The 16,486-nt window shown below is 38.5% G+C and overlaps 2 protein-coding genes across 2 annotated transcripts; one reads left to right on the top strand and one right to left on the bottom strand.

The window, feature by feature from the left end:
* Nucleotides 1-1,223: 1,223 nt before the first annotated feature.
* Nucleotides 1,224-10,489, bottom strand: myl13 (myosin, light chain 13). Its single transcript, XM_086084476.1, has 5 exons — nucleotides 10,343-10,489; nucleotides 5,906-5,933; nucleotides 5,515-5,664; nucleotides 4,256-4,429; nucleotides 1,224-1,522 (listed from the first exon to the last, which is right to left on the bottom strand). Exons 1-5 carry the CDS (start codon nucleotides 10,445-10,447, stop codon nucleotides 1,416-1,418), a joined length of 564 nt encoding a protein of 187 aa, XP_085940602.1. The 5' UTR covers nucleotides 10,448-10,489; the 3' UTR covers nucleotides 1,224-1,415.
* Nucleotides 10,490-12,140: 1,651 nt separating this feature from the next.
* LOC147181254 (uncharacterized) lies at nucleotides 12,141-16,142 on the top strand. Its single transcript, XM_086084487.1, has 5 exons — nucleotides 12,141-14,059; nucleotides 14,137-14,187; nucleotides 14,273-14,324; nucleotides 14,397-14,429; nucleotides 14,513-16,142. Exons 1-3 carry the CDS (start codon nucleotides 13,669-13,671, stop codon nucleotides 14,311-14,313), a joined length of 483 nt encoding a protein of 160 aa, XP_085940613.1. The 5' UTR covers nucleotides 12,141-13,668; the 3' UTR covers nucleotides 14,314-14,324; nucleotides 14,397-14,429; nucleotides 14,513-16,142.
* Nucleotides 16,143-16,486: the final 344 nt, after the last annotated feature.

Below are 16,486 nucleotides of genomic sequence, written 5' to 3'. Positions count from 1 at the left end.
GTTGGCAAAGTTGTCCTTAAGGCATCCGTAGCAGGAAGATGGCGGTGAAACATGTCAGCCTCTTCAGTGGATACACATTGTTACTTTAATCAGTGCCAACCGTTTTCAGATCCTTCTTTACCCTGCTAATTGTTTCTTTGTTTTTGTGCCTGTGATTGAATGTCTGGATACATGAAAATATGTCTCTGGCATTGAATGAGTTTTAAATGCTTTTCAGTTTAACTGCTCATACGTATGCCTGTGCAAAAGATGAAATGACATTGAACAACAGCGTCCTCATGTGGCCAAAAAGGAGAGTTACTACTACCGGTACTTCTCAACTATAACTAACTTGTTCCCTATCAAAAAAAAATTACAGTATTACAATATTCTACAATAAAATTGCGATTTGTTGAACGACTATTTTAAAACAAATATATATAGGCCTAAATAGATTTTCATAGAAGTTGCTATCTTACACTTTAGTGGACATGTAGTATGAAAATAATACAGAATAATTATTATACATGTATTATTTACTTCGTGTAGCATGCCTTGAAAATGTTTTAATTTGTTTTTATTAATATATATTGTTTAAATAATTTGCATTAATTAAAATATTTTTTGTAATATTTTCACACAATTTGATTATTTAATTTACAATTTGTGTAGAAACTCATTTAATAATATTAAACATTTATTTTATATGCTCTATAATAATAATAAAAAAAAATACTTTAGTCCTAATAGCACAATTGCCTGATTAACTTAAGTTAACGTTATGATTAACATTTTTTTTATGCTAATGATTTCGGAAAACTTTTGAATAATGTATAGTTAGAATGATTCAAATGTTGTATTATTCTTGGCAATTAGTAAAAAAAAAATTAAATAGTAATTTAAAGCATTATATAATTTTAAAAGACGATTTATATTACTATATTAATATAATATATTATTATATGTGATATATTAATTTGTGCATAATTTTAATGGAAAAAGTCAAAATCATTATTTGTAAATATTAAAAAATAAATGACATCTTTGTATTTGCAATCAGAACATAATTGTAGATTCTAAAATGTCAATATTTTAATATTAATTTCTGATTAAATTATAATTTTTATTATAACTAGGTCTTGGTAAGCTTCCCCCCGATTATTGCTTATTGTAATACAACACTACAGCATATCACGTAGGAGCTTCATATAGAAAACAAATACACATTCAAACGTAAGTATTTGAAATGTTCTGTATTTCTTCTCTTCCTTGCTTGACATTATGAACAGGGCAATTATCACTGATCCACTATCGACATATGGTACTATACAGACTGATATTCACACAGATGGCATTGTTGTTCCAGTGAACTGAAGGAGGACAGCCAATAGGAATTGTCATCATAACGCAGAGTGGACTCTGAAATCACGTTTCGTTCACGAGGCCATGAGGTATTTGACAAAAGCTTCATAATTGATGCATCCGTTGGCATCCTCTTGGTTCTGCATCAGCTGCTCCACCTCATCCTCACGCATCTTCTCACCTAAAAGACCACAAAACGATCACATTTTATGACATCACTGTCGGATTAAAAGTAATCCCTCATGCATGGTTGCGGATCAGAGCACCTCGCCAATAAGTGAAATTTGTCATATTGAAAAACTGTGAAATGGTTTTACAGCATATAAACACACAAAAAGTGTTTAAACAAATGTTTGAAGTCAAACTTTTCTGCCCCCTCATTGTCTGGTATAAAAAAAAAAAGTTATATTCTTTATTAGCCTGCAGATGTCGCTCTTTGTCTTCCCTTTTTTGATTGTGACAAATAGTGCCACCTAGCGGCTAAGCAGAGTTCTAAAACAATCACAGCACGGGAGCTCGACTGAATCACGGTGAATGACTTCATTCAGCATCGTGTTCAAATGGGAAACTTGGCAAAACAAAATCTGTAAGTCATGCCAGCCATAATGCAGTCATATTGTGTTCTGTCACTGTGCGTTTCTCATTGTTGTACTTTTCTATGTACAGAAACTGTAGTTAAAACAAAGTTTAGCCGTTAGCTGCTAAGGTAATTGCTAAAAAGCCAATGTTAGCCTAGGGGGAAGAACTACATGTCCTTCCATTGCTAGAACTCTTTCGATGTTTAACTCGCTGTCGAGGTTATGTTTTTTTACGCTTCCCGGGGGCTGAAGAGAAGCAAATACATTTTAAACACATGTAAGAGCAAGAGCAAGTCAAAAAATGATTGTAAAAACATTGTAACAATGTACCAGTGACGTGCAGTGAGCTCTAGGCTTGGGTAGGCAGGCGTAAATTGAGACGCACACACCAATTACAAATTTGTGTGTCTGCAGGTGAGTGTACAATGTATCCTAGGGTGACCATATTTTCATTTCCAAAAAAAGAGGACATGACCGAGATACTGAAATGATACTCAGTTTACTCCAAGATGCCATACATGAAACTATTTTAACGTATGCCTCCTCTGTATGATTAGAAATTAAAACAATCCGCAATCGAGTTTTTGTTGTTGTTTTTTACTTACTGGGGCGAGCGGGGTTCGTACTAGGGGGGGGAATCTTTGAATGTCTCACGATTCGATTCCGATTTTTGGGTCTGCGATTAGATTCAGAATCGATTTTCGATTAAGGATGCTTTTTTTTTTTTTTCAAAATGATTTGATTGACAATGATTTTTGCTTCAATCTATAGATGTGCAAGGAATTGTAATGATCTACTCCAGTCTGACTCGCTAATGCTAATAAGCGCGCTACCCGCGGCACTTTTATCACTCAAAAGAACAGCTCCACGCTGAAATTATTATAATTTTTTTATTGGAATAACTTGATCGTGACTTTTTCCTTCTACTCTCTAATGTGGCTACAATTTAACAGTGTATTAGACCGCATGGAACCACACTGCCCCTCAGTGGCCAAACCGGGTACAACATTAACAGCGCTCCAAATAAAGGCACACACAGACAAAGGCAAGACAGTATAAAATAATTTAAATAAAATCCATTTGGGACATTTAAAATCGATTCTGAATCATACTAAATGAGAATCGTGATTCTTGTGAGAATCGATTTTTTGGCACACCCCTAGTTCGTACCCATTCCCTCCGGTACAGCAGCTCAACGCTTTGCCTCCAAACTAAAGTTCTGGGCCACCGTCTGCCTACTGTGTGTCTGCCCGATGCGGTAAACACGTTGCAGTGCACCCATTTGTCGCACAGCGAAAACCAGACAATTTATAAAACCCGTCGGGACGCTCGGAAAGGTCGTATTATAAAGTGGATATGTCCCCGTAAAACAGCCTAATTCCTCACAAAATCAAGCTAGCAATAGCAATATCAAACATTATGTAACGTGAAGCAGCCAGTTAATCCAAGCACATCCACAAGGGCAATTTTTCCTTTTGCACCATTCTTTGTGACGTACGAATAATTCTCTTTCCCCTACTTTGCTAAAGATCCGGTAGCTAAGGCGTTGGTCTCCCATCCTCAAACGAAAGGCATGAAAATAGTTTTATATTCTCCAGAGCGGCGTCATCTTACCGCCGTGCAGTGGGTTTTGAATTCACGAATACGCTGTGCGGACGTACGTTCGCACAGGAATAATACAGCGACGTAAAAAGGCTGCGTAGCGATCTGCCTATTTGCGTAAAGAACTTTTGTACTTGGAAACTGACTACGCATGCGCGGACTCACATCGCTACTCAGAAAGGGCTGCTAAAGGCATCGGAGCCGTGTGTGCCTTCAGCAGGAGAATTTTGCAGCATTTTTTGCCTGCGGGCCAGAAGAAGTCTTGAGTCGTTTTTAATTGAGCTATGAAAAGCACCAAATGTTGCCACTTTTAAACTTATATAGGTATGCTGAAATGCAAACATCATTTAAATAAATAGAAGAAGCCAAATGGTTCCATTCCACCAAACAAACTTAATAAATTGTGTTTAGTTCAATAATCATGGCAAAAGATGTATATTATAAAATGAATCGCTTTCTTTCAGTGTAGAAAGCAAAGCAGGATTAAAGAGAATTAAACATTCAATCATCTCCAGCAAAAATTTGGGCTGATCTTGAAATACTTTCAATTCTTTCAATTTTTGTCATCCACCATCTAGAGGCTGACCATGGAATTACACCAAAAAAAGCAGGAGGCAGACCAAAACTGAGTTCTAAACTGTTTGTAAAAAAAAAAAAAAAAACAGCAACAGAACGTGAACTTGGAAGCCAAGATGGAGTGGGGGGCTGACTGTATATGAAATGATGGTGTTTACCCAGCGTGGCCAAGACGTGTCTCAACTCAGCGCCCATGACGGTGCCGTTGCCCTCCTTGTCGAACACCCGCAAGCCCTCCACGAAGTCCTCAAAGGTGCCCCGATCTTTGGCCCTGCAGATATGCTGGTGGATTGGCAGGAACTCCTCGAAGTCCAGCATCTTGGACTGCATTTCTGCAGCAGAGGACGCTTCATTAGGTACACAATCAATCAATCACACGCTATTTTTGTTGTTCTATGAATGTTAACATTTGCTCATTAATTTACCGGTACCCACTTTGATATTATGTATGTATCCAAATTGATCACATGGGAAAAGTTTTTAATGAAAGGACATTTTTATAATTAGTAATGATATATAATATAAATATTTGCTACTAGAATTAATCATTTAAATTAAAAATCAGTTTGAAAGATGTAAAATGATTATTCCAGTTAAGTTAAAGCTATACATTTGTTGTTGTTGTTTTTAAAATACAGTTTATTGTCATTATAGAATCATTAAAGCTTTTAATCTTTGGTAATAAGATGTGGAAAAAATGTAAACACATTTTAAATTATTGCCGGTACTGTTTATATTCATTCATGATTATTATGTGCCAATGTTTCATTTAATTTAGAATGTTAGTTAAAAAATCATTCTTGGGATTAATTATGAAACGTTAACTGTATTAAAAATAATGTATTCAACAAAATTTCATTGTGCTTAATTTGATAAATAGTGTATTTGTTGGTTCTGTATATTTTGATCGGTTAATAATTCTTATTGCTCTTTTTGAACATCCATGGGATTACATTTATTTTTATTTAAAAAAAATATGTAAAAAAAGGTAATTATTTCATTCAAATAAAAAATCATCAACAATAATCACTACTTATAAATTGTAATAATGTAAAGGATATTCAAATTAATTTTACATTTAATTATGTTATTAGCATGATCAATAATTTATTATCAACACACTGTTTATATTTGTTTAATTCTATTGAAATGTCAGGAAAAAATCTTCATTGTTGTTATAAAATAAATGTATTATAAATTATTTGAAAATGTAGCGATCCATTGATTAAGAGGATTTCAGATTATTTTCCCAGCAATATTATTTACGTGTTACATGACTGTATATTTAGCTCAAACTATTCCCTGGTTCATGAGGGAGCCCAGAAAAATCAATCAATCAATCAATCAATCAATCAATCAATCAAGAGCATGTTTCTCCAGATTCTTGCCAAAATATAAGGAAGCAAACTTGACACACCTTCAGCTTTGGGCTTCCCGAGCACGTACATGATCTCTGCGTTGGTGGGATTCTGTCCCAAAGCTCGGATGAGATCGCCACACTGGCCGTAAGTGATCTTCATCTCGCTGTTGGGAGTCCTATCGAACAGCTGGAATGCGTCTTTGAAGTCTGTTTGAGCAAACAACAACTTTTCATCTTTAGCCTCCAATCTTTCCCCCCGTGTTGTAGTGGCACTTTTGTGTTGGCAACAAAAAACGGAAAACTGAAAAACCTCCATTCACTCCAACTGACACTGCTGACCAGCTGTTGTCTCAACGTTTTTCCACACATTCGTAATGAGATTAGTCAATGCACCGTGTCGCCCCTCTCTCTGCAAATAGCATGCAAGATGATGGCCTTAAAAGCATACCTTCGATTTGCTCGGGGGTGAATTCCAACTGGAGAGACAAAAAAAGGCCACATGCATCAGATTAAAAAGGTTGAAAGAAAAAAAACAACAACCGCGCTTCCATCAGATCGAGTTGCAGCACCGCTGTCATCGCTGTGTATTGTTACTGACCTTGGCTCCTTGTCAGCTACTGTCTATTTAATTTTAGACTATGCAGTGTGTCAGCACCGCAGGGTCGGGGGGTTCCAGCAAGGTCAAGGGTGCACATGAGGACCATGAGCTCATGCGACGGGCGCAAATCGACTTGCATTTTTTACATGTTCTATTTTTTATATTATATTACTTTATTTACTTAATTTATCAGAAGGATATCATTTTAACATCATTCGTTCACATCTAGTTAGTACATGAAGTAGTACTGCATTTTATTTGTTTTAGCTTGTCAATGAAAGTAAATGACAAATACAAATACTTGAAAATAAAGGGAAAAAGGAACAACACAGCACAGTTTTAAAAATGTGACGATTACAAAATATTTCCAAAAGAAAATCACAAAATAAACTAAAACTTTTAGTCACAAAATCATAACAAATAAAAAGATCTCAGTCTAAAAATATCATGTCAATAAAATCAATGACAATAAATATATATTTTTTTAAATCACAAAAAAGAAATAATCTTAAATATTTTATATTGAATTATATTATAAATGTAAATTAATATACAGTAAACCATCCTAAATATTCAAAGAAATTAATGAAAATAATATAAAAAAATAAAACTAATCACAAAAACGTTTATTTCCCCAAAAATAAAAAAATAATTCAAATGATCATAAATGGTCCAAAAACCCAAATCCAGCAAATGATCCAGCTCCACCAATCACAAATTAATTGTCTCGAAAAAGTCACACCTTATGTTGTTGTGTTCAATAAAGTTTAGTTGTGTGATATTGCTTGGAATAAGAAAGGTGAAGCAACCCCAAAAAAATAAACAAATATTTTATCTGTCCCACTTTTCTAGGAAATTGTATTTGTTTAAAAAATTAAAAAATAAATCAGATTTATATTTTGAAATATGCCGATCAGGGTGAGTACACAGGACACGGTTCTTCTCATTCCGTGCATTATTTTGGGACATTTTAAAAAGAAGTATGAAAATGTAAATATGAGGGGTATTTCTTTTCTCCTTAGCCTTAAATCAGCTGAGCTTCCGACTTTTTTTGTCATATAAAGCAGCCGTTTGAGAGGTTCTTCATCATATAAAACAAAATATGGAATCATTCATGACTCCTTGCGCACACATTTTCATATGAATGCTGTGGGTGGTCCGTTATTCTCACACATAATAAATACCACATCATGTGGCTTCACTCCAGAATATTGTTACACGAGTTAACGATATAGAGAGTATTCGGCAATTTTATGTTGCTGCCAATGCCAATGCTGTAACAATAAGCTTGCACTACCACGTCTCCAGCACAAGGTGTCTATATTGCTCTTTTAAAACATGATTGCCTTTGCCTGACTCCTGTGAAACATCACTGCCAGTCAAATCGGACGAATGGAGTGAGCAATATCGTTTGCTTCCCATTATCATCATTCCTACCCTCCTTTTAGGACACACTTGGCATCCAATTCGCAAGTAAAGATCAAGAACACTTGAGCAATGATTTCCCAGCATGCCCTTCAAATTGCATTCAATCACACTGCTACATTGTCAACCCTAGTCGAGTCAACTTTAATTTTATAGCACCTTATCATACAACTGAAACTCAAAGTGCTTTATAAAATAAATAAATAAATAAATAAATAAAATCAACCGATAAACCGCTAATTGTTTGTGGTAATATTTTAACTGTTAGCTTTAAGCCAAGCTAGCTGCTAACAGTTTTAACACATTTAACTGGGGGAAGTTGTACATTTACTGTATAAAAATTGTACAATTGACCACTAGCTAAATTTGACTGAATGCATTTGTGAGAAATTTGAGTTTGTTTGGAAAACCTATAGGCCTTAGAATCCAGCCACATTGGACGATCAAGAGTTAGCATCTTTACAAGTACAAGCGACTGAAAAAACACTGACTTGGCTGAACTTTAGCCCACAAGTTGCTCAACCCTTACCAAAAGAAAAAAAACTCCATAAAAAAAATAGAAAATAAACCGCTTCAATAACTAACACACCTGTCAAGCTGACACTAGAAAAAGAGCAGAAGATGAGTTCTGAGAACGTAGAGTGGAATATAATAATGGATGCTATGACATGCTGCTCTATTTGTAAATCTCAGATAATGGATGTAATTTATTTGCCATTTCAGGCCGAGTGATGGTATCGCTCAGCATGACGTTTCTGAGAGGGTTTGCATTTTCGAGTGATTGTTAGTTTATTTTTAATCTTAGATCATGGCCCTCCATCGATTTGTTTTAATGCCATTTTGACATTGGGCCTGGTGACATCATCGTTCAGCATCCACGTCCGTGTTCTCGTTACCATTGGTTTATTTCCTTTCCACAATTGAACACTTCACTTAGATCAGTGGTTCTTAACCTGGGTTCGATCGAACCCTAGGGGTTCGGTGAGTCGGTCTCGGGTTCGGTGGAGACTCCGCCGCAGAGGTCCACCCCTCAGTCTAGTCTGCAGTTAGTGGGCACAGTCATTGAAAGCGTTCTGCTCTGAGATTTCCTACCGGTCCGCTTTGAGGTCGCTGGTTTATGCAGCAGAGTGAGACCTCAGTATTAGACCGCTTAGAGAGGGCTGTTAGTGACGCCGACCCCACGTCCACCTCCAACCGCCACAACGTGTGACTGTCTGTGTGTCGTGTGATTTCTTACAGAATATTTTAATCCATGCTAACTATGTCGGGCAAAAAAAGAAAGTGGTCGGACGAATATGTAAAACATGGATTTACATGTATCACGGAACGTGACGGGAGTCAGCGTCCCATCTGCATGATTTGCAATGCCAAGTTGAGCAACTCTAGTCTCGCACCTGCAAAACTGAAGGAACACTTCTTGAAGCTGCATGGAGATGGGGAATACAAGAACACAACACTTGCTGAATTCAAGGTGAAGAGAGCCAGATTCGACGAAAAGGCCACTCTGCCCGCTCTTGGATTTGTACCCATCAACAAACCGATCCTCACAGCATCGTACGAAGTTGCTTATATGATCGCAAAGCAGGGCAAACCGCACACCATTGGCGAAACACTCGTAAAACCAGCTGCGTTAAAGATGGCGAATCTGATACTCGGAACAGCGGCTGAAGGTAAATTATCCCAAATTCCTCTTTCAAATGACACCATCAGCGACAGAATAGAGTGCATGAGTAAAGACATCTTGGCTCAAGTAGTAAAAAAAATCATATTTAATTTTTTACTAAAGAAGGGTTCGGTGAATGAGCATATGAAACTGGTGGGGTTCGGTGCCTCCAACAAGGTTAAGAACCACTGACTTAGATACATCTCTGTGATGTTGCAGACCAGCGTTATAGCATTTTGTGTCTGCATCTGTCAGCATTTTGTAGTAATAATTCGTGCCCACAATTGCAACACATCTATCTTTCAGACTAGATGAAGCAATTTCCGTGAAATTGCGTCTGAATGCGGAATGAAAAATATAGAAAAGTGGAATCATACCGAATGAGGTGAAATGTTTTTGGAAGATATTAAATATGTCAAATGCTATTGAATGATATTTAATGATGGAATTAGGTGACATGATATTGGTGGAAATGTGCAATACGTGGGTAAAAAGTGTAGAATTTTTAATAAGTGGGAATGTTGAAAACATTTGATTGTTTCATTGGAAATGTAATTTGTGGGTCAAAAACGTAGAATTATGTGGAACGTGGAAAGACTTTGCGTGGGTAAAATATATCAGATTGAATGGCAGGATGAATTGAAAGAGGTTCATGTTTGAATTTTGAATAGGAATGATACGAACCCTAACCCTAAGTCCTAACCCTCACACGCCTAACACAAAAAATTTTGAAGGTGAAAAATGTGCAATATTTAGTGGAAAAATGTGGAATTTTTGCTATGTGAGAATTGAGGGAGGGCTGACGATTGATGCCAAGGTGAATTAAATTAGCGGAACAGTTTGAATTTCCAATGGTAGTGAATTTTTGAATGTCTCATTTGAAATGAATGGGGATTTTTTTTTTTTTTGAATTGTGGGAAAACAGTGAACGTTAGGAAAGAGAAAAATAATAGCCCCGAAGTGTGCATTTTTGGAACATGTTGCCGTTGGAGTGGTTTGAATCGGTCAAGAATTGTAGAAGTAGTTGAAGGACCAAAAAATGGTGGAAAGAAAATCTATAATAATAGTAGTAATATTAACAATAAAAATAAAGGTAGAATAACATACGTGTGATCCACACAATTAATCTCTTGAATTACAGCGGTTCCGTCAGTATTTGTTGTTGTTTTTTGTGTGTGTGTGTGTGTGATTTTTTTTACCGTGATAGATGAGGGGTTGAACACCGTGGTCTTAGGGCGCTCAGGTTCTGCCGGCGGTTTGGGCGCAGCCGCAGGTGCGGGTTCATCTTTCTTCTTTGGGGCCATGGCGAGAAGCTGTCAAGAGGTGATGAGGCGGCTCGCTCCAGCTAGAAGTGACTCCCGATGGCCTATTAGGTCTCTTTTATCTTGTGGCCCCAGGTGCCATCTCCACCCCTTACATGCCTGCTAACCCTGCCAACAACTGTGGCAGCTCTATAAAAGGATAATGGCTTGGAGTTTCTATTTAGGACAAAGTTTGGAGTGGGTGTTGACAACGTCAGGATGTCAGAAAAGCGTGTTTGCCCGCAATTTTCAGCAATTCAAGTGGCAATCAATAACAAATACAAAAGCATACTTGCACAGTAGACCAGAGACAATGTTTCACGTTTTAAACAAACAAACAGAGAACGCAAACATTTGTGCTCACCGGATTATTCAAACAGAATAATGCAACACAATCTTCGTCCTATTTATTATTATTATATATAGTATTTTCCCATTGCAATGAATGGAAATGCGTTACGCGACCACATTTTGTTTGTAATTTAAAAAAAGATGTATAAATAAAATCACTCGATAGAGTAATAACTTAGTTGAAAATAATGTAAAAATAATGGTGGGCCTCCCTGCCATGGTGGAGCAGTGTAATACAGTCCTCCAGACTCAAACCACTCCTCTCAGGGGTTCAGTGCTGCAATATTAGTCCATTTTTTTTGTAGGGGAGAAAAAATATATGCCCGTGACTTAAATATTGTAATATTGCCCGACGTCGACATATAAGAGTGGGGTGGCCATCAGGAATATAGGAATTTCCCGAACGGCCGGTCCATTTTCTGGCCAGTTGCACCCCACCACCAAAAACTGAAAATATCATCATTAAAAAATAATATATTTTTTCTCATTATATTTAAAACAGTTTACCTAATTTGTTGGAATTTAGATGTTTCTGGGGTTGGTGAAAGACTCTGGTTGGTAACCCGGTGGGTAGTAGGTAATGTCTGGTCGGTGCTGGATTTCACTTTCCTTTCTTTTCTTTGATCCTTCCTCGGGTCTCCTGACAACCTCACGACTCTAGCTGGATTCTGAAGTGTTCGGTTTAGGTGAACGGTATGGGATTTTTAATAGGTTTTAGGTGAACTAATGAATACACACTCACACGCACGCACACACACACACACACGCACATGCACATACATATGGTCACCCACATACAAAATAAAAATTAATAAAAAATTAAAATAAAAAAATAAAAAGAGAGAGCAATGATGATGACAAATCGGTAAAATTACCGAATGAACAATACTGAGTTCTCCAGAAAAAAATAAAAAATAAAATACAAATAAAATAAATACAAATAAAACAGTTTCACTTTATCAAACAAGGAACCAAACCCATTTTAGTAATGTAACAGGTGCCTAAAATTCCTCATATGAGATAAGGATGAGTCATTTCTCCCAGTCAGTTGATTAAAAAAAGAAACAAAAACAAAAAACAATCGACTCAAAATTAAATAAAAATATATTTGTCCTTGCCAATCAATGTATGATGGTAACGTACTAAAATGTAATGTATCCTTATAATAATTATGTTTAATCCAATAAATATGTCATTTAATACAAAGAAATGCTGGTGCTGATCAAAATGAGGACTATTTGGCCTTGGCGGAGGTCGCTCCTCTCCAGACTGCATTATTTTCCAATAGTGAGACAGTGTGGATGTCACACTGGAGCTGACCCTCAGAGAACATATGTCACAGCACGAATGTCCCGCGTTGCGCACCAGGTGCTCGTCATAGACACTGCGGCAGTCTGCCACAAGCTTTCAGAGCATCCAAGACACTCTGCTATTCTGGAGCGGGCACCGTCGCGCGACTGGCACGCCGTGCGGAAAGCCTCCTCTGGGCCGTAACAACGGCGATTGTTTGTACGACCTTGGACGCAGCTGCGTCCTCTGGCGTCGCTCTCATGCAATTCCCTCGGCGCGGTTTGAAATGTGCCACTCAAACTCGAGTCTTGTGTATCACGCTGATAAGTCAATTTGTTTGTTGGTGGAGAAGAGACAGAATTTTTTTTTTGGGGTGTGTGTGTTTGAAAAGTGCATCTGTTTGTGCCTCCTTCTAGTGCTGTTATGCAGCCAGCATTTTTACTTCTACGGTACTATTTTTTTACTAAGCTTGCAACGGATATTCACTTGAGTAAAGATGAGGGTTAGAACCCTCCCAGGAACAAACAAGAACTGAGAGAGGCTGCAATAATGGCCTGGAATGCTCAATTCCGATTTTTGGGTGAAGATTTTTTGACATGACCTTTTAATTGTGACCTCAGTCTGTCTGCTGTGTGGACGGAATGCGTCCCCAGGTATGGTCCAGCGTGTCAGACTTTTATAAGGCTCATATTTTAAACATCTCTATATCTACAGAGGAGTGATGCAGGAGGTAGAAATAATATTTTGTGAAAGAGAGGCGAGCCTGTTCGAGCGCCTCAGATCACGGAGACCTCTATTTTTTTCTCCCGAACGATGACGTACTGTCATTGCCGCCCGTAATAAATGAGCCGTCTGCATGGCTAAATTACTAATATCACCACCTAAAATGTCATCTTTAGACTTCACGTTTTTAGTAAAATATAAAGTCACAACATGTTACTCAAAACAACTTTGCCGATTGACGTACATCTCCCAAGCCGAGCGCATATTGGATTTTTGATGACGTCGAGGTCGGATATATGCGACCCGGCCGCAAAAATTCGGATACGTATTCGATCTAGGACCACATGTGAAAGTGACCCTAGTCGGATATGAAAAAATCAGATACAGGTCCCATTTGGGCAAAAAATCCGACCTTGGTCGCATTTGCCTGCAGTGTGAACGTAGCCTAAGATTGTGCACGTACTCGCACGCGCACCATGAACGAGCCTGACGCAGATGCTGCAGTTACGCTTTGGGCCAGAGGTGGCAAACACGAGTAAAAAAGTGACAAACTGCACAAAGAACCTTTAAGTTCAATTAACTCTTTGACCGCCATAAACGTTATAAAACGTTTAGTAAAAACCTACGGAGGGGCGCCGAGGACGTTAAAAGACGTTCACTATGTTTTTTTGTTTTTTTTGGGAAACGGGTGGAGGAAAGCCTTGGGCAGCTGTGTATCAAGTATCAAGCAGATCTAGTTAATATAATGACTCGTTTTGGCCCCTAGATGGCAGCGATGACTCTCTTTGCACAAGGTTGGGTGGGCCGCCCACCGTGGGCGTCAGTATAAGACGTGAGGCGGAGCTAGAGTGGAGAGGAGAATGGAGAGGAGAGTGGAGACTATGGAAGAGGAAGCAAAAATGACGACCGGTGGAAAGCAGCTCACGCTTGATCGGTATTTTCAAAAAAGAGAAGCATCAACCAGTGCTAAATTAAACGTTGATGATGGCAATGATGATGATGGTGACTACGAGGTTGACGCCGAAGTTGCAGTTTTGACGCGACGTCTTCGGCCACGTCGTAAAGCGACACTGGTTAGCGATGCTAACGCCGGAAAACGTGGTGCACGACCAAGCACTTCTGCAAACGCGGACGTTGATTCGGACGATGAAGAGTACCCCGAGTCCGATGGATATTCTTCGGAGGAGTGGGTACAGTCGGATCTCAGAGACAGTGATTCGGACAGTATTTCATCCGCAGAAGACTGTGAAGGTAAGCGCAAACTTGCTATGAGATACTTTTCCGGCACGCTGCTAGCACCTCGTGTAACGTGAATGTACAATTCATAGATCGTGGATCGTGCTCACAGCGACAACCTACAGTTTCCACGACAAAGAGAGGTATAAAAAACGTGTTTTCAATACACCGCAACAACAAAAGAAAACGGTCTTTCGATATGATTGTAATTGTATATATTTCTTTCAGCTGTAGCTCGTCGGGCTCAAGATGGACGCGTCTCACAGTGAGCAGAATAAAGGTAAAAAAAAAAAGATTCTCTAACACAGCACTAGTAAAATATTTGATGGTAAATGTCTTCTATAATTTACAGAATGTATATCAACCAGTGGATCCAAGAAAAAAGGTAAACAGATATATTTATATATATATATTGCATCACACTGATCTAAAATAAATATTATATGATATTGAAATGTATATTTGCAGATCCCAAAAATTCTGGCTGGCATGAAACAGGCTGGCAGCCAAACACATTCCCTTTTACCGAAACACCAGGACCAAGGGGTGCCGCAGCAGAGTTGAATTCAACCCTGCCAGCTGATTTCCTGCAGCTGTTCATCACGGACGAACTTCTCCAGCACATTGCTGACCAAACAAACTTATATGCACGTCAGTCTATGCAGAAGCAGACTGAAAGTCTACCACACTGTAGGAGTCGTGCTTGGAAGCCAGTGTCTGTGTCCGAACTGAAAACTTTTTTTGCACTTCAATTTCTTACTGGGTATATAAAAAAGCCCAGTATAGAAATGTATTGGACTCAGGATGAAATTGAAACAACACCATTTTTCAGTCGCGCGATGCCTCGAAACTGCTTCCAGCTCATCTGGAGTTTCCTACATTTTAACAATAACGAGAGACACAGTTCAGACGACAAACTATTTAAAATCCGTCCTGTGTTCAACCATATTGTAAAAAAATTCAAAGAACTGTTCCAACCCGGGAGGAATGTGTGTATTGATGAGGGAATGATGAATTTTCAGGGACGTCTATCGTTCAAAGTTTACAACCCCCAAAAACCAATCAAATATGGAATCAAGTCATACATCCTGTGTGACTCCCAAACAGGATATTGTTTTAATATGCAACCTTATGTAGGTACCAGTTGTTCTCTGCCTGATACCGCGTTCAATTTGCTAGATCGTCTGCCAGGAAATGGGTACACGCTCTTTATGGACAATTTTTATAATTCAATTGGCTTGTGTGAACGTCTCCTGGCAGCACGTACAAATGTTTGTGGAACACTGAGAAAAAACAGGGGTGAACCCAGTGAGATCACTTCTCTTACAAACACTGGCCTTGGGGTGGGGGGGAAACTGGTGGGACACAACACAAATGTTTTGATTGTGGCATGGCAGGACAAGCGTTTGTTGAGGATGGTGACTACTTTTCACAATGATGAAATGCGGACAGTGTGTGTGCGGACAGTGTGGCGGAAGGCACTAAAAAAAAAAAGAGTGCCTTTCCCGAAACCTGTGTGTGTTTTGGACTACAATTCCACGATGAATGGCGTGGATAAGATGGATCAAAACATCTCTTACCACCCATTCACGCGGAAGACGTTGAAATGGCACAAAAAAATTGTTGCGTATCTGTTTCAAATATGTTTGTTCAATGCCTTTATCCTGCACAAAGCAAAACATCCTGGCAAATGTCAACATTTTTTGGAGTTTATCCAGCAGGTGGTGAGAGGGTGGCTCTTACCACAAGACCAGGAGGAGGACGTTGCGACAAGCATACAAACTGAAGGACATGAGGAAGCCAGACAGAACACCAGGTCACCGTATAACGATCCTGAAAGTCGACTTGATGGCAACATGGCCAAACACACACTGCAATACATACCTGCTACCCCCCGGGAAAAAAAGCCAGCAAGAAAGTGTAGGGTCTGCACGCGAAGGGGCATTCGCAGCGAAACAAATCTGTGGTGCAAATCCTGCTGCGTCCCCTTGCACCCAGGGGAATGTTACACGATATACCACACCAAAAAAAAAATTGTGTAGTTGAAACATCCACACAATTGTAAATAGAAACACATACACACACCACACATGCACAGTTGCACACGTTTGTTTTATTACACTGTTGAATGTTGAATGTAAATAAACTGTTATTTTGCTATCAAAAAACACTTTTTCGTTCTTGGTGGTAGTGTTTTATAGAAGTAAAGCACTATTTAGGTGTTTGTGGCATCATTCATGGACAAAAAGAAGTGTAAAATTCACTAGAGTGCATGAAATAATATCGTTTCACTAAAAGCTTGATTTCTCCGTATTTTGGTCCAAAACAAGCGCATTTGAGTCAAACTAACCATTTTCTATTGTTGATTACTAAAGAACGGAATAAGGTAGAAACAAACTTTTTTTTCTGATGAAAGAGGAAAGTTCAATCTTTCATTTGGTA

This window comes from Leptonotus elevatus, chromosome 1 (genome assembly GCF_054856555.1).
Source record: "Leptonotus elevatus isolate MCC_2025b chromosome 1, RoL_Lele_1.0, whole genome shotgun sequence".
Classification (NCBI taxonomy): Eukaryota; Metazoa; Chordata; class Actinopteri; order Syngnathiformes; family Syngnathidae; genus Leptonotus; species Leptonotus elevatus.
The sequence above is the reverse complement of the archived record's forward strand: the minus strand, read 5'-3'. Positions and strand labels throughout refer to the sequence as shown.